Source organism: Phocoena sinus, chromosome X (genome assembly GCF_008692025.1).
Source record: "Phocoena sinus isolate mPhoSin1 chromosome X, mPhoSin1.pri, whole genome shotgun sequence".
Lineage (NCBI taxonomy): Eukaryota > Metazoa > Chordata > Mammalia > Artiodactyla > Phocoenidae > Phocoena > Phocoena sinus.
In genome coordinates, this window is record NC_045784.1 from 85693372 (window position 1) to 85717762 (window position 24391).

The window sequence follows — 24391 nt, forward strand, 5'->3', positions numbered from 1 at the left end:
TACCGCAAAAAAAAAAAAAAATCAATTAAAGGCCTTAATGTAAGGCCAGACACTATGAAACTCTTAGAGGAAAACACAGGCAGAACGCTCTATGACATAAATCACAGCAAGATCCTTTTTGACCCACTTCCTAGAGAAAAACAAACAAATGGGACCTAATGAAACTTAAAAGCTTTTGCACAGTAAAGGAGACCATAAACAAGATGAAAAGGCAACCCTCAGAATGGGAGAAAATATTTGCAAATGAAGCAACTGACAAAGGATTAATCTCCAAAACTTACAAGTAGCTCATGCAACTCAATATCAAAAAAACAAACAACCCAACCCAAAAATGGGCAGAAGACCTAAATAGACATTTCTCCAAAGAAGATATACAGATTGCCAACATACCACATGAAAGAATACTCAACATCACTAATCATTAGAGAAATGCAAATCAAAACTACAATGAGGTATCACCTCACACCAGTCACAATGGCCATCATCAAACAATCTATAAACAATAAATCCTGGAGAGAGTGTGGAGAAAAGGGAACTCTCTTGCACTGCTGGTAGGAATGTAAATTGATACAGCCACTATGGAGAACAGTGTGGAGGTTCCTTAAAAAACTAAAAATAGAAGTACCATATGACCCAGCAATCCCACTACTTGACATATACCCCAAGAAAACCATAATTCAAAAAAAGTCATGTATCACAATGTTCATTGCAATTCTATTTACAATAGCCAGGACATGGAAGCAACATAAGTGTCCATCAACAGATGAATGGATAAAGAAGATGTGGCACATATATACAATGGAATATTACTCAGCCATAAAAAGAAATGAAGTTGACTTATTTGTAGTGAGGTGGATGGACCTAGAGTCTGTCATACAGAGTGAAGTAAGTCAGAAAGAGAAAAACAAATATCGTATGCTAACACATATATAGGGGATCTAAAAAAAAAATGCTTCTGAAGATCCTAGGGGCAGGACAGGAATAAAGACACAGATGTAGAGAATGGACTTGAGGACACGGGGAGTGGGAAGGGTAAGCTGGGACAAAGTGATAGGGTGGCATGGACATATATACAGTACCAAATGTAAAACCAATAACTAGTGGGAAGCAGCTGCATAGCACAGGGAGGTCAGCTCCGTGCTTTGTGACCACCTAGAGGGGTGGGATAGGGAGAGTGGGAGGGAGACGCAAGAGGGAGGAGATATCGGGATATATGTATATGTATAGCTGATTCACTTTGTTATAAAGCAGAAACAAACACGCCATTGTAAAGCAATTATACTCCAATAAAGATGTTAAAAAAAAACCTCCCTACAAACAAAAGTCTGGAGCCAGATGGCTTCACAAGCGAATTCTAGCAAACACACAAAGAAGAACTTATACTGATTCTTCTCAAACTCTTCCAAAAGACTGAAGAGGAGGGATCACTCCCAAAGACATTCTGTGAAGCCACCATCACTCTGATACCAAAACCAGACAAAGATACCATGAAAAAAAGAAAATTATAGGCCAATACCTTTGATGAGTATAGATGCAAAACTTCTCAACAAAATATTAGCACACTGAATCCAACTATACATTAAAAAATATCATACACCACGACCAGTGGGATTCATCCCAAGTTCACAAGGATGGTTCAACATATGCAAAACAATCAATTTAATACACCGCATAAACAAAAGAAAAGTCAAAAACCACATGATCCTCTCAGTAGATGCAGAAAAAGCCAAAATTCAACATCCATTGATGATAAAAACTCTTACCAAAATGGGTATAGAGGGAACATATCTCAACATAATGAAAGCCATTTATGACAATCCCACAGCCATTGTAATAGTCAATGGTGAGAAGCTGAAAGCCTTCGTGCTCAACTCTGGAACAAGACAAGTATGCCCGCTCTCACCTCCTCTATTCAACATAGTATTGGAAGTCCTAGCCACAGACAAGAAAAAGAGATAAAAGGTATCCATATTGGAAGGGAAGAGGAAAAATTGACACTATATGCAGATGACATGATACTATACATAGAAAACCCTAAGGACTCCACACAAAAACTATTAGATCTAATAAATGAGTTCAGCAAAGTAGCAGGATACAAGATTGACACCCAGAATCAATTGCATCTTTACAATGACAATGAAATATCAGAAAGAGAATGTAAAAACAAATACCTTCTAGAATTGCACCAAAATAAAATACCTACGAATAAACCTGACCAAGGAAATGAAAGACTTATATTCTGAGAACTATAAAACATTAATAAAGGAAATTAAAGAGGATTCAAAGAAATAGAAAGATACCCCATGCTCTTGGATTGGAAGATTTAATATTCTTGAAATGGCAATACTACCCAAAGCAATCTACAGATTTAATGCAATCCTTATCAAATTACCTATGACATTTTTCACAGAACTAGAACAAATAATCCAAACATTTACATGGAACCATAAAAGGCCCAGAACTGCCAAAGTAATTCTGAGGGAAAAAAAACACCTGTCTGCAGGTGACATAACTCTCACAGACTTCATAAAATACTACAAAGCTACAGTAATCAAAACAGTGTGGTATTGGTACAAAAAGAGACATATGGATCAATGGAACAGAATAGACAGCCAAGAAATAAACCTACACACCTACAGTCAGTCTTTGACAAAAGAAGCAAGAATCTAAAATAGTAAAAAGACAGTCTCTTTAGCAAGTCGTGCTGGGAAAGTTGGACAGCTGCATATAAATCAATGACATTAGAACACACCTTCACACCATGCACAAAAATAAACTCAAAATGATTTAAAGACTTAAATATAAGACATGACACCATAAAACTAGAAGAGAACCTAAGCAAAACATTCTCAGACATAAACTGTAGTAATATTTTCTTAGGTCAGTCTCCCAAGGCAATAGACATAAAAACAAAAATAAACAAATGGGACCTAATCAAACTTACAAGCTTTTGCACAGCAAATGAAACTATAAACAAAACGAAAAGACAACCTACAGAATGGGAGAAAATATTTGCAAATGATGCAACCAGCAAGGGCTTAATCTCCAAAATATACAAACAGCTCATACAACTCAACAACAAAAAAACAAACCACCCAATTGAAAAATGGGCAGAAGACTTTAACAGACATTTCTCCAAAGAAGACATGCAGATGACCAACAGGCACATGAAAAGATGCTCAACATCACTGATTAGAGAAATGCAAATCAAAACTATAATGAGGTACCACCTCATACTGGCCATCATCAAAAAGTCTACAAGTAACAAATGATGGAGAGGGTGTGGAGAAAAGGGAATCCTCCTACACTGTTGGTGGGAATGTAAACTGGTGCAGCCACTATGCAAAACAGTATGGATGTTCCTCAGAAAACTACAAGTAGAGTTACCATACGATCTAGCAATCCCACTCCTGGGCATATACCCGGACAAAACTATAATTCAAAAAGATACATGCAACCCTGTGTTCAAAGCAGCACTATTCACAATAACCAAGACATAGAAACAACCTAAATGTCCATCGACAGATGAATGGATAAAGAAGATATGGTACACACATACAATGGAATACTACTCAGCCACAAAAAAGAAAGAAATAATGCCATTTGCAGCAACATAGATGCAACTAGAGATTATCTTACTAAGTGAAGTCAGAAAGAGAAAGCCAAATACCATACGATACCACTTATATGTGCAATCTAAACTATGGTACAAATGAACCTAGCTACAAAACAGAAATAGACTCACAGACATAGAGAACAGACTTGTGGTTGCCAAGGGGGATAGGAGGAGGGAGAGGGATGGACAGGGAGTTTGGGGTTAATAGATGCAAACTATTACTTTTAGAATGGATAACAACAAGGTCCTACTGTATAGCACAGGGAACTATATCCAATCTCCTGGGATAATTCATAACGGAAAAAATATTTGAAAAGAATGTATATATGTGCATAACTGAGTCACTTTGCTGTACAGCAGAAATTAGCACAAGACTGTAAATTGACTATACTTCAATAAAAATTTAAATTAACAAAAACTGTTATAGTCAGTCTTTATAATTTTAGCCATTCTAGTGGGTACACAGTAGCATCATATGATTTTAATTTGCATTTCCCTAATGACTAATGATGTTGAGCATCTTTTCATGTGTTTATTTGATATCTGTATATTATCTTTGGTAAAATGTTCAAATCTTTTGCCCATTTTCCATATTATCTGTATTCTTGAGTTTTTTGATTTTTTTTTTTTTTCTTTGCGGTACGCGGGCCTCTCACTGTTGCGGCCTCTCCCGTCGCGGAGCACAGGCTCCGGACGCGCAGGCTCAGCAGCCATGGCTCACGGGCCCAGCCGCTCCGCGGCACGCGGGATCCTCCCGGACCGGGGCACGAACCCGCGTCCCCTGCATCGGCAGGCGGACTCTCAACCACTGCGCCACCAGGGAAGCCCTCTTGAGTTTTTTAAATTGTCTCATTTTTTCACTTAACATGTATACAGTACGATCCTTTTGTAAAAAGAAATTAAAACTTGAAAAATCCAACCCATATTTGTACATTTAGGCAGTCTGGTAGTCCATATATCAAAATTATTAATGACTGGTAACAAGAACTGTCTGGGGCAGAGGAAGTGAGGTTACTGGGGACTCATTTGATATATTTCTATATTGCTTTTCATCAATCATATAAAACATGATAAAGTCATTTCTCTTTGGCCAAGAGAAAGTTAGGGGAAAAAAACACAAATAAAAAGTCAAAAATTCACCAGCAGCAGCCAAATGAGGAAAGGAATAAAGCCTCAAGTCATAAAGTTGAAAAAGTCATGGCTAAGAAAACAGAAGAAAGATCTAGCTCAGCAAAACTTCCAATGTGGAGATGTACAGATTAAGTGAGCAGGCAGTCCTGGGGTAAGACAAGGAAAACAAAAATCCTCAAGATTTGCAGCCCTAGGTATCACTGGGAGACCCCAACAGAGGCAGACAAGCCTGCTGGGGGACATCATCTTTCAGGGTCACTGGTATGAACTAGAGGATGCATCCAGAGCTGGACTGAGTGAGCCCAGACATTTAAGAGACTTTCAGGAGACTGAAACCCAGGATCCTCAAGTTGTCTTTTGCCCCTCCCCTCGGGTTACAGAAAAGAAGTATATAGAAAGCAATTTCTTTTTTTCCCAAGTATTGTATTTTATTTTATTTACTTTTTATTGAAGTATAGTTGATTTACAATGTTTCAGGTGTATAGCAAAGTGATTCACAGTTATATGCATATATATATATATATTCTTTTTCAGATTTTTTTCCATTATGGGTTATTACAAGATATTGAATATAGTTCCCTGTGCTATACAGTAGGTCCTTGTTGTTTATCTGTTTTATATATAGTAGTGTATATCTGCTAATCCCAAATTCCCAGTTTATCCCTCCCTACTCCTTTCCCCTTTGGTAACCATAAATCTGTTTTCTATGTCTGTAAGTCTATTTCTGTTTTGTAAATAAGTTTATTTGTATCATATTCTAGATTCCACATATAAGTGATATCATATGGTATTTGTCTTTCTCTGTCTGACTTACTTCACTTAGTATGATAATCTTTAAGTCCATCCATGTTGCTCCAAATGGCATTCTCTTTCTTTTTATGGCTGAGTAGTATTCCATTGTATATATGTACCACATCTTCTTTGTCCATTCATCTGTTGATGGACACTTAAATTGCTTCCATGTCTTGACTATAGTGCTGCTATGAACCTCGGGGTGCATGTATCTTTTCGAATTAGAGTTTTTGTCTTTTCTATATATATGCCCAGGAGTGGGATTGTTGGATCATATGGCAACTCCATTTTTAGTTTTTTAAGGAACCTCCATACTATTTTGCATAGTGGCTGCACCAATTTACGTTCCCACCAACAGCGTAGAAGGGTTCTCTTTGGTCCACACCCTCTCCAGCATTTATCATTTGTAGACTTTTTGATGATGGCCATTCTGACCAGTGTGAGGTGGTACCGTATTATCATTTTGATTTGTTTTTTTCTAGTAATTAGCAATGCTGAGCATCTTTTCATGTGCCTGTTGGCCATCTGCATGTCTTCTTTGGAGAAATGTCTATTAAAAGTCTTCTGCCCATTTTTTGTTTGGGTTGTTTGGTTTTTTGATATTGAGTTGTATGAGCTGTTTGTTTAGTTCGGAAATTAATCCCTTGTCAGTCACATCATTTGCAAATATTTTCTCCCATTTTGTAGGTTGTCTTTTCATTTTGTTTATGATTTCCTTTGCTGTGCAAAAGCTTTCAAGTTTAAGTAGGTCCCATCTGTTTATTTTTGCTTTTGTTTCCATTACTCTAGGAGACAGGTCCAAAAAAATACTGCTGCAATTTACATCAAAGAGTGTCCTGCCTATGTCTTCCTCTAGGAGTTTTATAGTATCTGGTCTTATGGTTAGGTCTTTAATCCATTTTGAGTTTATTTTTGTATATGGTGTTAGAGAATGTTCTAATTTCACTCTTTTACATGTAACTGTCCAGTTTTCCCCACACCACTGACTGAAGAGACTGTCTTTTCTCCATTGTATATTCTTGACTCTTTTGTCATAGATTAATTGACCATAAGCGTGTGGGTTTATTTCTGGGCTTTCTATCCTGTTCCACTGATCTATGTGTCTGTTTGTGTGCTGGTATCATACTATTTTGATTACTGTAGCTGTGTAGTATAGTCTGAAGTCAGGGCACTTGATTCCTCCAGCTCCATTCATCTTTCTCAAGATTGTTTTGGCTACTCAGGGTCTTTTGTGTTTCCATACAAATTTTAAAATTTCTTGTTCCAGTTCTATGAAAAATACCGTTGGTAATTTGATAGGGACTGCATTGAATCTGTAGATTGCCTTGGGTAGTATGGTTATTTTAACAATATTGATTCTTCCAATTGAAGAACATAGTATGTTTGTGTGGTCTTTAATTTCTTTCATCAGCGTCTTATAGTTTTTGGAGTACAGGTATTTTGTAGAAAGTAACTTCTATCCTTAAACTAAAGTATAATTGAGTGTGGAGAAGAGATAAATTGTGTCAAGTTGAGATGAAAAGCCTGTCAAGAAGAATTCACACACTATATCAGAGCAAACAAAAAATACAGACAGAACCTCCCATATTAAACATGAGTAGAATGAAAAGAAGTGGTCTAGAAGATACATAAATATGACATGGGGTGTGGAGAAATAGAAAGAACTTGCATGATGAACAAAGAACGAATTGTGGAGAAGAATATAATCATAGGAAAATAAGTAGTTTTGTGAATGCTTTAGACTTACACAGGAACTTAATAAGAATATAGATTTGATAAGGCACAAGAGCTCAATACAAGATGATGAAACAACAAAATTAGAGAAAAAGGAAAACTGAGAGCAAAGAATAAATTAAAATGTAAACAAGATCATTCATTCAAATCAGTAAATTAGATACAGCAAAAAGAAAGGGGGGAGGGAAGAAGGGAGGAAATGGAAAAAAGAAAATGGCTGAAAATCAAAGTAATAGCACAGAAGAAAGGGATGGGCTATTATGATTAATTGCTTTCACCTTTCTATTTTTCTTTTGCATTTGACAGTAAAAGGACAGAAATGGAAGATGAAGAAATCCAATGTCCGTGAAGTGGAGAGCTTAACTAGTGAAATAGAAAGAGTTCACAGGATACAATGCAGAAAAATTTTCCATCAATGAAGAAAGAATTCATCAAGGGTACACTGTGTATTAGGGGAAAATGAAACAGGATGATCACCATTGAGATCTATCCTTGTTAAGTTACTAAACTTCAAGAAAAATAAAAGGAAATTTTCAGGCATATTCAGACACAAGTGTGCGTGCATGTATGTGTGCACGCACACACACCACACACACACACACACACACACACACACACACACAGTGTGTTACCTACAAGGGAGAAAAAGAAAAGGCTAGCTGGCCTAAGACTCCTTCAGTTACATTCAGTGGCAGAAGACAATGGAGTAATGTCTACAATATTCTAAGGGAAAGAAAGTGTAACCCAAGAATATAATATCCAGCCAAGATATCATTCAAATTCATAAAGGGACTAGGCAGACATTCTTAACATGAAAGAGTGAAATGAATATAGCACCCACAAGCTATTCTTGAAGGAACTTCTCAGTGATAAAATCCTGACAATCAAGAAATAAGTCAGGGCTTCCCTGGTGGCGCAGTGGTTGAGAGTCCACCTGCCGATGCAGGGGACACGGGTTCATGCCCCGGTCCAGGAAGATCCCACATGCCGCGGAGCGGCTAGGCCCGTGAGCCATGGCTGCTGAGCCTGCGCATCCGGAGCCTGTGCTCCGCAACGGGAGAGGCCACAACAGTGAGAGGCCCGTGTATGGCAAAAAAAAATAAAAAAATAAAAATAAAAAGAAGTCAAAGTAAAGGATTCAGAAATATAGATGAACCACGGGCCAAAGCCTGGTTGTAAGCATAAGATCCTTTTAAATATGAACTAAAACTAAACAAACAGATAAAACAAGCAGATGGTTTATAACTGCATAACAGAATGTAAATGTTGTAAGCCCTGACAAAGTAAAAATAACTTGATTAATAAAAAGTGGGAGTAGGGGAAAGTGTTAGGAGGAAGTGTAAGCAAGCTAATCTCCTCCTCCTTCTTCATAGTAGAGTCCACTGATAATGTTTAATATTGAAAAAGGTAGATTTACAAAATGACTAAATGATCATTTGACCCAGCAACTCCACACCTAGGTATCTTTCTAAGAGAAATGAAAACATATGTCCACACAAAAACTCAATACAAATGTTCATAATAGCATTAGTCTAAAAAGTGGAAACAATCCAAATGTCCATCAACAGATGAATGGATAAACAAATGGGGGTATATACATATAATGGAATATTATTTGGCAATAAAAAGAAATGAAGTACTGATACATGCTTCAACATGGATGAACCCTGAAAACATTATGTTAAGTGAGACAAGACAGTCACAAAGGACCACATATTGTATGATTCTATTTAAATAAAATGTCCAAAATAGGCAAATATATAGAAATTAAAAGTAGATCAGTGACTGTTTAGGGATGGGAAAGATATGGAGGTTGGGGAGTCACTGATAGCTAAAGGGTATAGGGTTTCTTTTTAATGTGACAAAAAGTTCTAAAATCAATTGAGGTGATGGTTGCACCGTTCTGTGTATATACTAAAAACCATTGCATTGTACACTATTAATAGGTGAATTATATGGTGTATGAATTATAGCTTGATAAGGCTGTTACCAAAAAGACGCTACAAAAAAATGACTAACTGCTCAATGGTTTTCATATTTTTTCTTAAGCTTAAATGGATATTAATGACTAATATCTTTTATGGTAAAGAAACATTCGTCTGAAGATTAGCAATTCCTGTATTTTATTTCAGTGTTTTATTCTGTCAAGTTCAAGTAAAATTAAACAAAGCTTTTAATTTAATATATTATGACCCAATATTATAAAGGCTTTTCAGTCTATCTATCCACCCATCCCTCTATCTACATATATGCACAAAAGATATCTGAAATAATTTTCACATAATATGAATACTGGGGTAGTAAGAATTTGGGTGATTTGTTGATTTCTTTATTGTTTCCTATACTGGTTAAATGTTTAATAATGAGTATGTGTTATCTGTATTTGTCTTCAAATTGTTCTTATAAAGCACAAAGTAAATATACCAAAATGTTAATGTTTATATGTGGGTTGCAGGATTAGGAAGTTTTTTTTTCTTCCTTCTTTATTCTTTTCTGTACTTTCCAAAGTTGCCTACAATGAGCATCTATTATTTTACAAATAGAAGTAAAAAAAATAAAAGAATTAAAGGAATGTGTAGCAGTTCTTTAAATGATTGCTGGTTCTTACCTGGGTTCCTTCTGTTGCTCCTGAATGATCTTTCTTCCTGGCCAGATATTGCCCATCTGTGACTGATGAAGGAGGGACTGTCCCACTGTATCTCTTTTATTCACTTCAAGACAAACAAAAGCATGGCAGAGGGGTGGTGATGAGGGGGGCAAGGGAAACACAGCATGCTTGCAGAAAGGATCAACACTATCTTCATGTTCCCTACAAACAGGCTGAGCTCATGGAGTGAAGACACCACCAATAAGAATACACTAAGATTCCACAGCAGAGGGTCTATCACCCACAGCAGAGGGTCAAGCACCTCAAGGAACCATTTCCCGACAGGTCCGGTACCTGCAGGTTTGTGGCGCAGGGACATCCTGATTATCTCACTGCCGGTGCGGTAAGCAAAGCGATTCACTTTCTGGTCATAAAACCAGTCTCCAGTTGCTTTCTTCAGCTCTCTGCAAAAGAATAAAAGAAAATGACATATGGATTTTAAAAAAATGCCCTTGACATTCAACCAACAAAGGATGAGGGGAAAAATTCTAACCACAACTGGGGCCCCATTTCTTCTCTCTACTCAGCCATAAGTTAACACTCACATTTCCTTGGCGCACACCTTGCATCTCCAAATACCATTGCTTTCCTGGATACGGCAGTCCCGACACACCAGGTGATTACAACCCCGACAAGTGTTGGTCTTGGGAGTCAAACGGCCCAGGCTCTCCTGGCACCGGGCACAGGTCCGATCACTATAGTGTTGGCTGCCCCTTTTGGCCCCTTTCCTTTTTATCTCCAGTAACTCATTCTTCAGTCGTCTGCCAAGACCCAAAAGAGAAACACAAGTGATTTGAAAACTGCATAGGCTGGATGGAGAGGGGTTGAGGGGTAGAGACAGTAAGACTATTTGGTTCTGTGGAAGCAACCTCAGAACCCAACCTGACCCACAGAGGAGTTGTAAACCTCATACACAAGTTCCTCTGAAAGTCAAATGAGAAGTATAAGGAAAAGTCCAGGTATCATTGGTTAAAGGCCTGGGAGCCCATGATTTTTCTGGGACTCTTACCTAATCCTTTTCTCATCTGCTTTTCGGAGCTCCTCATCTCGTTGTAGAACACTGAGGATCAAATCCCTTTCCACCTCAGACAGAAAAGAGAGGTCAAGTATCTCCGACATGACTTATTCTAGTTTTTCCTTCTACTCTTCTTTCTTCAAAGCTACCAGTCCAGGAGAGCTACCCCAGAGTTGCCTGAAATAAGATAAGAACTAATTTCGCACAGGTAATTTACTCCAGAAGAGGCCCACAGCCCTAGAGCCTTTCGGTGGGCTACCTCCCCCTTGAGCCAGGCTAGAGATAACATAGAAGTATGTGACCAATTTACCATTCCTACTCCCAGGTGAATCCTATCCTGAAAATGAAGAGGCTTTGATTTTTCAAGAAGAAACACTTATTCATGACTCTGCCAAAGGGTTGGGTCTTTCAACATAAGTCTGGAAAGAGCACAGAACAGCTGAGTCAAATTCCCCCTCCACCAAAGTGTACCCTCAATCATCCAATTTTCAATTTTTTTAATGTTCTCAAGTAACAAGTCTATTAAGCCAAATAATCAGACAGCTGGTCTCTGTAGTGGAGAAAACCACACAGGGACCTCTGCCAGTTGAAACCCATTTCCCCTTTCCTGACCAGCATTCATGTTCCCAGGATGCAGTCAGCTTTCTGCTACACTTCAAAACTGCTGTCACCTACTCTATCTCCCAAAGTCCTTATTGCTAACACTACCCAAGAATATCTTCACCTATTTCACGCACATTTGTTAAGAACTCAATCACAGGTATTGGGCAACATGCTGGGGATACAAAGATGAGTAAGGCACAGTTCTTGTCTTTAAGAAGGTCACAGAGTAGTAGGGGGAGACAGATACATAGCACAGTGTACTAAGTGCTATTAAAGGGATAATAAATTGTTATGGGAACTTACAGAAGGGAGTAACTAGTTCTATCTTGCCTAGAGAGGGAAGAGAGAGAACTATACATGTGGAAGGTTTTACAAAGCAGGTGGATTTTACCTTATAGAACAGAGTATATGTTTGTTGGTTGGGGAGAATGCTAGGAAATACAGGTTGGAACCAGATTATGTAGCTCACAAATACTCTTAAAAATTAAGAATTTTAAAACTGATGACACAGACAATAGAAATCCATTGAGCATCTTTGTTGTTGCTTTGTTTTTGATATTGGGAAATGACATACTCAAATTTGTTTTACAAAGATCGCTCCAGCTATAGTATGGAAGACTGATTCAAAAGACAAATTGAAGTACAGTTAGTAACACACTGTAAAATATGCATACTCCTTAGGCAAGCAATACCACATCTAAGAACCTACTCAGTAGAAATATTCACATAAATGTGTATGCAAGGTATACGTACAAAAAAGTTACTGCAATATTATTTGTAAGAGCAAAAAGAAGTTCTTTAACAGAGAAATTATTAAACAAAACAATACTTCCATATGATGGCATACTATGTATCCATTTTAAAAATGTGGTAGATCTGTATGAAAATATGTTCCTGAGTGGGGAAAAAAAGTCATTTCAGGACTGCACTTGAATGATCTCTTTGGTAAAGTATTTATCTATACATTTGTATATGCAAAGAAAAAGGTCTAGAACAAAACCCATTATTATTGGTTTCTCTTGGGAAGCAGAACTGCAAGGGGGCAACTTTTACTTTACATAGTTCTGATTTTTTTTTTACAAACATGTCTTTTAAATTTCAAAAAAGAAAAAAGTTCAAAGGAGACAGGGGGATTATTATAATAATCCAGACAAAAAGACAATCTAGGTTTACTTAACTATGCTTCTAACCAATTAGGCAAAGTCACTGTATTTCTGTCATCCTCTGGTTTCTCATCTACGAAATGACCTACCTCTCAAGCTTGTCAAGAAAATTAAATAATGTGTGTTAAAGGTCCCATCACAATGTTTGGAACACACGTTTGGAGTACACGTACTCACTGAATCTGCTGCAGGGCAGGCCTAAACCAGAACAGGAAGACAAAAGAACACAGAATAGGTTTGAGAAGTAGAATTGACAGAATGGAGTGACTGATTGAGTGGAGAGGATGAAGAAGGTGAAGGCAAAGATGCCTACTGTGTATGTCAAGGTTAAACAACTGACTAGTAACAGTCCTGACAGTGATAAGGGCTGTAAGAGAAGAAACAGGTGTGGAAATAAGGCAAGAAGTTTCATTTCAGTCATATTGAGTTTGTGCTGCATACTGGATATCCAGATAATTAGGTTCTGGAAGTAATTGGAGGCATAAAACTGTACCTCAGGAAGAGAGACTGCATCTGAAAACATAGATTTGGTTGTCATGAGAGTCAAACAGCCCAGGATGGACAGAGCATGAGAAATGAAATGAGGATCATACTTACCTTCTCTGCTCTCCCTTGAAACTACACAACAAGCACTTGTCACTTTTTAAAACTAATTACTGACAATACAATAGAGAGTATAAACAACACAGCAAAGTGACACAGGTTCCAGAAATCTCAATATTTTCTTGACTTCACTATTTCTTGGTCTTTATTGAACTATAAGATGCTAAGCCTCTTTCATAGGCCCTTTCTTAGGTAGTCTTGAGGAAATATTCTTAATTCTTATCCCTGAGGAGAATATACACTCTCCATGAGAACAAGGACTTTTTCAATATTCTTCTATGTATCTGGCCCAGCACTTAATGCTGTATTTGGCACATTGTGTTGCATATGCCACCACTACTGTTGATCATCGTCACCGTCATCATCACCCCAACAGTTCCGTTTATTGAGAATTTATTACCTGCCAGGCAACAAGTACTTTACATATATTAACTAATTTAATCCTCACAACAACCCCAAGAATGAGTACTATTATTATCCACATTTTATAGATGAGGACTCAGGAGAGGTTAGGTTAACTTGCCCAAGAATAAACAGAAAGTAATTGCAGTTGCTGGGATTCAAGCCCAGGAAATCAGATTCTAGAGCTAGTGCTCTATTGGCTCTGTCCAGGCAGGATCACGGCCAAAGCAATTATAAAATAAGCAATTATAAAATATTGAACAGAGCAATCAAAAGCATTGTGGAAATGAATTCCCATATGTGTGATTATGGCTGAAGAACTGGCAAAAAATCAGCGGCTCCTAGATAAAATAGGTATCACCAATTGCCTGTCAATTAAAGACCAAGAATGGCACAGGCATACTGGAAATGAGAACAAAACCAGATTTATTAGAAAATTGATGTTTGTGGAGAGGCAGCAGAGTTCTGTGATGAGACAAGCACATTGGCACAATAATGAGACCAAGTAATAGTAAAAGCCAAGGAAGTAACAGCATCATTGAGGAAACAAAGACAGCACCATAACAAAATGGAACTGCTAATACTGTACATCTTCCCTTTATTTTTCACTCATGGACTTGACCAACCAGAATTGCCCCCCTCTGGAATCTTAAATTCAAGAATCCCTACTTTTCAATTACAGCTTACTCCCACTACACCTGTTCTTCAACCTCATCAAGACCACAGTCTCTTGAGCCCACCCTCCATTTTCTCTTGGTCTACTTGCCTCCTGTTGATCTATCTTCCTTCCCTACCCATCCTGGACTCCAGATGGCTCAACATTTGAACCACTCTCACCAATATCTTCCATATTCATGCACCTTCATCTCTCTGCAGCAACTGTCCATCAAAATTCCAAACCTGGGGCTTCCCTGGTGGCGCAGTGGTTGAGAGTCCGCCTGCCGATGCAGGGGACACGGGATCGTGCCCCGGTCCGGGAAGATCCCACATGCCGCGGAGCGGCTGGGCCCGTGAGTCATGGCCGCTGAGCCTGCGCGTCCGGAGCCTGTGCTCCCCAACGGGAGAGGCCACAACAGTGAGAGGCCCACATACCGCAAAAAAAAAAAAAAAAAAAAAAAAAAAAAATTCCAAACCTGTACCAATGCTATAGTAGTCTGCCTTTTTTCTGCTCCTATACCCAGGTCCTACATAATTCCTGGTCTACAATCTCAGCTGGACCCACACTGTCACCCATAAGTCTTTTTACATGCCTTTAGTTCAGTTCCCTTACCTAGTCCTTTCAGGTTCTATTTTAAGCCTTCATTCATCTCACATCCCCACTTCCCTTTCCCCTAGTTCCCATCAGACATCCTTGTTTCACCCTTGTAAAAAAAAAACAAAAACGTTTTTAGAATCCATCAGCCATGACCTCCATCAGCTCCCTGCCTCCTCTCCCCCATCACTTGCCAATGTGACTCCTTTTAGAAAAGCCACATCCCATCCCCAACCCCACCTTGGACCATAGGTTGCTATTTCCAATGTTAACCCTGTTACTAGCCAGCTCACTTGAGATGCAATCTTGCAGAGTCAGTAGTGGGGAAAATAAAACAGAATAAGAAAAAAAATTTTAAAGGCAAGGAGAAAAAGCATAGAAAAACTGAAACAAATAGAAAGCAAAACATAAGATGGTAAAAACAAGCTCCAACATCTCAACAAACAAAAAATATATGAGTAAAACTCATCCTTTTAAATACAGAGGTTAACAGACTATATAAAATTTAAGAATCCAGGTATGTGCCATTTCATGAGGGACACATCTATAACATAAAGATCAGGAAGGACTGAAAGTAAAAAAGATGGAAAAAATATACCAGATAAATGTAAACCTAAATAAAGTTGAGGTAGTTATATTAATATCTAAAAAATAAAACTTCAAAATAATAAAAGCATTATATAAAAGATAAGACCACTACATAGAGTAAAAAAACCTAGTATGTTTTATTAATAGGCACTAATAAAACACCTCCAAATATTTAAAGGAAGATTATGTACAACTAGAGAAAGAAATTGAAAAATGGACCATCAAAATGGGAGATTATATAAAATAAGCTACAAGGATACAACACAGGGAATATAGCTAATATTTCACAATAACTATAAATGTAACCTTTAATAATTGTGAATCATTATAGTGTACACCTGTAACTTACATAATATTGTACATTAACTACACTTCAATTAAAAAAGGAAAAAAAATGATGTAATCTATGTAAATTATCTAGCACTATACCGATAATTGTAGTCAACAAATAAAATAGTCTAGAATTTGTTAAAAAAAAGGGGGGGAGATTAACATACTTCTTTCAATTATTAATAGTAAAAGCAAAAAAAAAGTACAAGCAGATAAAATATCACTAAGTATATAGACAAGTTGAACAAAATAAGCTTGATTTAATGGCCATATGTAGAATTCTATATCCAATTGGAAATCATATTCTTTTTAAGCACATATGGAACATTTACCAACCCCCCACCACCAAATGACCATGTACTAGGTTATAATGCAAGTCTCAGTAAATTTCAAAGAAACCATTCTCATACAGACCATGGTCTCTGACCTCAAGGAAATTAAATATGAAATCAATAACAAAAGATAATTTTTAATCCTGATACTTTTAGAAATTTAAAGATACTTCTTAATAACTCATATGCCAAAGAAGAAATCATAACTTCATAATTGTACTAAATCTATCATTAACATCTTAAAGAAGAAACTTGCTGCCTGCCTCACCACCACCACCACCATGCCCATACCATACAGTAGAATGTTTTCTAGAAATTCAAAAAGGAAAACATGGGATAGAAATACTTCTTTTATATGCAATGAGTTAAGTGATATATTTTTATGGTAAATGGCACATCACGTTTTGAAAAATGTAACTCAGAAAAATAATAGGGGCACAAATAAGAAAACCAGACAGATTTGTGGTTAGAAAACCTGTCACTTTTCATATTCTCCCAACTGACGGATACAGCACTAGGATTTAATGGCAAAACCAAAGCCCAAGAAAACTCGTTAAGGCCCTTCACTGAAATTCAGTCAGAGGTATATAGTCAAAAGGGTAAGGATTATCTACTGAGAAGACCACAGCTCAGATAACATGAATGTCCGAACCCAAGCTCTGATGGACAATTTGTTCCATGTTAGTCACGGGGTGTCAAGACTCGAATGAAATGTCTTAATATAGCATCCTTGTGGGGCCTCATGCCCAGAAGATATTTTAGAAAAGATGGTTTGTTGAGTTAGAAAATTACATATATTTATTGCTCAGGATAATATTTTAATGCAAATACTTACAAAGGCAAGAGGGAACTGAAAAATCTACCATCAGAATGGGAGGTTAATATACCTCTGTCTACTGATAGCACAAGCAGATAAAAACAGTATATATACAGACAACTTGAACAACACAATAATCTTGATATAATTGTAGAACACACGAACATGTGTAGAATTATTTAACCAAATGGATATATCCATTTTATACCCTAATCTTGTAGATTAAGAGATAATAATAATTAATAAATGAACATTAACACCAACACTAACACAGCTAGTTTTCAAGAAGGGGTGAGGGGAGCTCTCTCAAATTATCTTAAATTCTGAAGACCAGTTCAACAGAGCAGCGATATTTATTAGTTATATGACCTTGGGCAAGGGCCTAAGATATAAAAAAGATTATCAAAGATATAGAAGTCCTTGTAAGAACAGTACTTGACTTTAAAATCATTGTGGTGTCCCCAAAATGGAAACTGGTGTGAATTAGAAAAACATCAAATAAAGTCCCTGCACTGGGCAGCAAATAAAACATATTTTTCCATGTTTAATTTGCTGGGCACACTGGTAACCTTCCCTCTCCCAAACATGCAATGCACATATAAATGTGAAGATGGTAATACTTATGCTCAAACTAGCAACTTCCACCAGATGTGGGCTTCTTGAAGGGAGGCACTGTATCTGGACTTCATACCCCCAAGAGCTTACTTGGCATAGTGTCTGATACACAATATGAGTTCAATAAATGCTTACTGAATGTCTTCACCCAGAAATCTATTTGTATTTATATGTTTAAACTTAAACTCACAGAAACTGAAGAGTGGTACTAGAGCTGAGAGCAAAGTATTTTTATTTTCCTGAGGCAGACTGGTGTCATGGTTAAAAGCATGGCCTCTGGACTCAGACTGCCTGAATTTGAAACCCGGCTTCATCAATTACTAGCTGAGTGACCTTGGGCAATGACTAAACCTCTCAGTGCTTCAATTTCCTTATTTGTAAAAGGAAGATAATAACTATACCTACCACCTTGGGCTTGTTATAAAGATTCAATGAGTTTTTTAAATATGTAGTGTTTAAAGTACTGTAAACACAGAGAGTGCACTCCAAGTTTTAGCTATTTTTATTTTTGTCAGTTTTTATATGTGCATTTGTGTTTTAAGATGTGACTGGGTCTTACAAAGTGACGTTTATTTTCTATTAAAGAATACAGATGAAGTGTGAGGTAAACTGCATCTAGACACCATTTAAAGTTTCAGGCATTTTTTTAAAGTGAGAAACTATGCTGACAACTTTAGAGGTGACAGTGAATTCCAGAAAAATTGACCCATGCTCAAGGGCACAAAGGCTGAATTGGTATTTAATTAGTCCTCTAAACCCACAAGTAATAATGATGTGCTGGTTTTGCACATAAATTCTATTCCATTATCAGTCATGTCCCACTTAAGTGATATGACAAAAGCATTTTGCTGTTTGGACCAAGGGCAATGGACAATTTTGGTAAAGTTTATACCTCACGGAAAATGAAAAAGTAAACCAGTGTCTTTCAAAGGATATTAGTTTAACCAAGAAATCCTGAATCAAACTGCTATTATTAAGCAAATGATAGTATGTTTTACACAGAAACTGATGAGTGATATGAAAAGATCTGCATCACTGCATGTCAGATTCTGTATACTTTTGAACAGATATTTAGAACTGATCTACCTATGTCAAGAAACATGATGGTATGCACATTTTTGAAAAATTAGAATTGAAATTGGGCTACAAATTATAATTGGTCATGAAAATTTGGGATTATAAAATGTCAGTGGCCTATTTCTGGCCAAGAATGGATGGATTTTTACCCTGCCTGGACCCCCCACCCCCCAAAATGGATAAAATACATAAAACAATGGTGATTTTCAAGACACTGAATATCAGGCAATGGAGGACTGTGATCCTTGGGAAATAGGAAACAAATAGGGTGAGCCCTCTGATTTTCCAGGCTCACTGTCTTGAGAGAGTTTCCAGGCCATGGTGCAGGGAGGACGAATACAGGCAGAGCTTGGTGAACTCCCTGAGTGGAGGTGACAGAGCTAAAAGTCTGGCTAGGGTTCATAGGACAGAGTACCTGAGAGAGCCACACAGAGTGAGGTCTTCAGAGACCTGCAGAGGGTCTCCCTCAAGTATTCAGCAAAGGACTGATCAGCACATGGCATGCCTGTGAGGAAATTACCCTAGGCCAGAGAAAGAACTCCAGCTGAAAGGATTCAAAAGAACAGTGCCTGTCACTCACACATGACCAGGAGTAGTGCCTGTTCCACCAGTCAAACTGGAAAACCTCATGATTCACAGGGCACTGGGCAGAGTACTCAGAAGGGTCTTGCCTACATAATGGGAAATAATGAGCCCTAGACTGTGCACTGCTTTGGTCCTGCCTAACAAATCTAAACAGAACCTGAAAGGATCAATCTCTTTCAAGTAATTCAAGTGCATCCCAGAACAGAGCTCAAGCTTATTTCTAGTAATATAAAAATATGCAGCACCCAACAAGGTAAAATTTACAATATCTAGTACCCAATAAAAAATAAACAGGCATGCAAAAAAGCAAGAAAATGCATGCACAATGAGAAGAAAAAGTAATCAAAAACTGACCAAGAACTAACACAAATGTTAGAATTAGCAAAGTCATGAAAGGTGTTAAAAAGACCCAAATCAAACCTAGAGATTAAAAAACAATGTCTGAGATGAAAAATACACAGAATTGGATTAACAGCAGATTACACATTTCAGTAGAAAACATTATTGAACTTGAAGACAGCAATAGAAGCTATCCAAGTGAAACAGAAAGAAAAATTACTGAAGAAAAAGAACAGAGCATTAATGAGCTATGGAACAAGTTTAAGCTGCCTAATATGCATGTCATTGGAGTCACCAAAGGAAATGGGGGCACTGAAAAAAATATTTGAGAAAATACTGGCCCAAATTTTTTTCTAAATTTGATGAACACTATGAATCCACAGATCCAAGAAGCTCAATGAACTTCATGCACAAGAAACAGAAAGAAAACTGCAGCACATGGCACAGCATAGTCAAAATTTTTAAAACCAGAGATAATGAGAAAATCTTAAAAGCAGCCAGCAGGTGGGAGGCGGGAGGGAAACAACACATTAGATACAGAAGAACAAAGATAATGATGAAAGCAAATTTACCATTGGAAACAATGCAAATGAGAAGACAGTGGAACATCTCTAAAATACTGAAAGAAAAATACCTGTCAACCTAGAATTCTAAACCCAGTGTCATTCAAAAACAGAGGTGAAATAAAGACTTTTTCAAACAGGCAAAAATTGAAAGAATTAATCATGAGCAGACCTGCAACTATAAAAAATGTTAAAGGAAGTCCTTCAGGCAGAAGAAAAATAATACCAGATACAAATAATAGAAATATGGGTCTATAAAAAGTAATGAAGAACACATGCTATAGTAAATATGTGGGTAAAAATATTATTTTCTTATTTAAATTTCCTTTAAAAATATAATTGACTCCTTAAAGCAAAAAATTAGAAAACAATATATTGTGAGGTTCAAAACATATGCAGAACCAAGTTAGAAGACTTACACAATCTGTTTTCAAGACATTATAAACCTACAGTAATCAAGGGAGTGTGGTAGTGGCATACAGATAGACACTGGAAGAGAACAGAATCCAGAAATAAATCCTTATGTTTATAGTCATTTGATTTTTGATAAAGATGCAAGGGAATTCAGTGGAGAAGTGATAGTCTTTTCAACAAGTGGTGCTGGGAAAACTGGATATCCATATGCAAAAAAAGTGAAGATTTCTTAGATATGACACCTAAAACATGATCCAGAACTTGCTAAAATAGACCTTATTAAAACTAAAAACTCTGTGCTTTGAAAGATGTTAATAAGCAAATAAAAAGACAAACTATATAGACTGGAAGAAAATATTTGCAAATAGTACATCTGACAAAGACTTGTATCCAGAACATACAAAGAACTCTCAAAACTCTATAATTAAAAAAAAAACCTAAATTTTTTAAATGAACCAAAAATTTAAGCAAATGCATCACCAAAGAAGATATATAAATAACAAATAAGCACCTGAAAAAATGTTCAACATCATTAATCATTAGGGAGACGCAAACTAAACTCACAATGAAATACCACTATGCACTTACCAGAACAGCTAAAATTAAAAGTGTAACAAATGTTGGCCAAGATTTGAAGCAACTGGAACTCTCGCACACTGCAATGGGAATGTAAAATGATACAACCACACTGGAAAACATTTTAGTAGTTTCTCAAAAAGTTAAACATATATCTCCCATATGACCTAGACTTTCCATTTCTAGGTATTAACCCAAGAAAAGCAAGAGCATATGTCCATGCAAAGACTTGCATGTGAATGATAGTAATAGCATTATTTATAATAGTCAAAAACTGGAAACAACCCAAATGCCCATTAAGAGGTGAATGGATTTTTTTTTTAATTGTGGTATATCCATATAATGGAATACTGTTCAGCAATAGAAAGGAATGAACTACTGACACACACAGCAATATGGATGAATCTCAAAATAATTACGCTAACTGAAAAAAATCAGACAAAAAAGAACACACAGTAGTACATGATTTCATTTATATAAAACTCTAGAAAATGCAAATTAATCTATAGTGACAGAAAACAGATCAGTGGTTGTGGGAAAAGAGGGATATAATACAAACAGGAAGGAAGGATTACAAAATGGCATAAGGAAACTTTTGAAGGTAATAGATATGTTTACTTTCTTGATTTTGGTAATGGTTTCATGGGTATAGAGAGATGTCAAAATTTATCAACTTGTATACTTTAAATATGCACAGTTTATTGTATGCAAATTATAACTCAGTAAAGTTGCTTTTTAAAGTTTTAAGATTAAATGTAACTAAACCTTGCAATCAGCAGTTTTACACTCCTAGAATACCTATAAGGCAGTAGCAGATTTTAAATGCATTCAAACAGTAAAATGTTTTACATCAAAGGGGCTTTTTATAAAGAATAAATAATACAGAGTAGATATGAAAATGTTTCTATTATTATTTTTGTTTCTTAAAAGATGTACTTCATCGTCTATCTCTTCCAAATGAAGAAGTTCCACGAGTTTTGAACCATTTGTTAAAAATGGGAAAAGACAGCATGCTGAGAGCTGAGAAGATGGAACAGCAACAAAACGTTTGTATAATTGTTACCTGAAACTACAATATGTGTATTGTTATTTAGTAAGTGCATCCAACAATGCACTTTTTTATTTTTAGATTTATGTTTTGTGAGGTATCTTTTACTCAGCTACAACAGTCATTAAAATGAAGTATAAAAATAAACAACTTAGAATCAGACCTTCAGGTAGCTGTATCATAAACCAAGATTTTGTTTAAACGAAGCACACAATGTCACTGTTCTCATCAAAATGAGAGCAAACGTTGTCACACTATTAATAAATATTAAAATAATCTAAAAAGCGTTCGTTTCATCTCATATCCTTCTTTATTTCTATTTTTGTAAATGCTTTATAATAGATAATATTAGGACAGTGGCAAATATATAGTTTGTAAATAAATATATGTATATTGGGGTGATTGAAATTTTTGGTAGTAAGGGAGAGTGATCAAAAAAGTTGGGAAATGCTTTGCTTAAAGAAGAGTGAAGGGAAATCATTCTTATGAATTGACATGCATTATTGTGATTCTGCTTGCATATAGTTATAATACATGTTAATTAGGAAAGAATAAATCATTCTGATGACTGTAATATAGTTGGCCTGATGCAAGTAGGGCAACTTAATGAATAAGGATTTGTGCTGCCATAAGGTACATTCCAAAGTGGACTCTATTAACTAATTGTGACCAAGGCAATTATAGTGTCTGAAGCAGACCAATCTAGCACTGTCAGAATTAATACCTATTACGTGTGTGGGTTTCTAAAACATGAATGAAGCATAGCTAGCAAAATCCAGCCCACTTTGGGAAAAAAAAATAATTATTTGAAAATCTAAAGGTAAAAGAGAGTAGATCTTAGAGCATAGAAAAATGAAACCAAAACAGGTTATGTGGTGAGTCTGCAGAACTCAAAACAAACAAACAAACAAACAAAAGAACTCCATGTAGTAAAGAAAGCTTCCAGGGATGCAGGGCTTCCCTAAATCCCCTTGTTTGGATCCAGCCACCTATGCACAAAGGCACCAACTGAGAACATCGTTTTGGTTGGTAACCAGCTGAGTGAGCATGCAACATTGCTTACAGTCAACAAAATGTTTACATTGAGATACTGTGTTGGTTATTTTATCAATTGTCCCTTTCAACTCCCATCTCCTCAAGTCCCTTCTGGATCCTAGATTAAATAATGTAAATGTATCTGGTCCCAAAGATTCTTCTGTGAGACCTCCCTCTCCTGTGCTGGTAGTTATCTCTGAATGTCTGTGTGATTTCAGGCCTTCAAAATCCTACTTCCTCCCCTGACCTGGAGCTCTGCATTCTGCACTGTTTACAGAATGCTCACTAGTTAAGAGGGCCAACTATGTGCTAAGTGCTGTGCTAGCTGGCTAAGGACGGAACAATGCAGAGTACCTGCCCACAAAGAACACACAGTCTATCAAAGGAGATAGTTAAATAGATAATCATAAAAGAACATGGTAATCAAAAAATATACACACAGGGCATTATGGGAATGCTAAGGTGGGACACCTATTCCAGCTTGGGGAAAGGGGACTAGAAAGAAACACCAACAGTGGCACATGAACTAGCTGTAAATAATGTCTACCAGTTAGTTAACCAGGTAGAGGGCACAGCATTTACAAAAGCAAAAGCAAAAGCATGAAGGCACAAAGCAATGTGGTATAGGCAAGGAGTGCACTGATACTGTATATCAAATTGTAAGGAAGGATGTGGAAGAGGTAGGTGGGGATCAAAGGAGGAGCGTGACATGCTATGCTCAGAAACATGGATAATTAGCCTTTGACCGTGGGAACGACTGAGGACTTTTAGGGAAGGCAAGGACTCATTAGATCACTCTGACAGTTTTTCAGAATATAGATTTGAGGAGGCTCTGGTATAAATCCAGGGGGAAGATAACGAGAGCCCTAAATAGAGAGCAATGGTAGTAGAGATGAAAAGGGGCATACTGAAGAATTAACACTGGTGTAAAATCTGCAGGACCTGTGAATATTCTGTAACACAGAACAGTCTCTTCTACTAGGACTTGGAGTTCTGATGTGCTAGATTTCTTTTTTTTTAATTAATTAATTATTTTATTTTTGGCTGCATTGGGTCTTCATTGCTGCGTGTGGGCTTTCACTAGTTGCGATAAGTGGGGGCTACTCTTCATTGC

The 24391-nt window shown here is 36.9% G+C and overlaps 1 protein-coding gene across 5 annotated transcripts in view; it reads right to left on the minus strand.

The window, feature by feature from the left end:
- Positions 1-24391, minus strand: part of SYTL4 (synaptotagmin like 4) — a 73188-nt gene that overhangs the window by 31099 nt on the left and 17698 nt on the right. For 4 of the 5 annotated variants that reach the window (XR_004348110.1, XM_032620305.1, XM_032620303.1 and 1 more), the window contains exons 2-5: positions 10930-11112; positions 10466-10681; positions 10215-10324; positions 9882-9984 (exon numbers count right to left, since the gene is read on the minus strand). Coding sequence is in view for 4 of the 5 variants with exons in the window: in XM_032620305.1 (XP_032476196.1) it covers positions 9882-9984; positions 10215-10324; positions 10466-10681; positions 10930-11039 (539 nt within the window). In the remaining variant the exon portion in view is untranslated. Of the gene's footprint in view, positions 1-9881; positions 9985-10214; positions 10325-10465; positions 10682-10929; positions 11113-11245; positions 11355-24391 lie in introns of all 5 variants that reach the window. The other variant, XM_032620304.1, reaches the window with a different exon arrangement.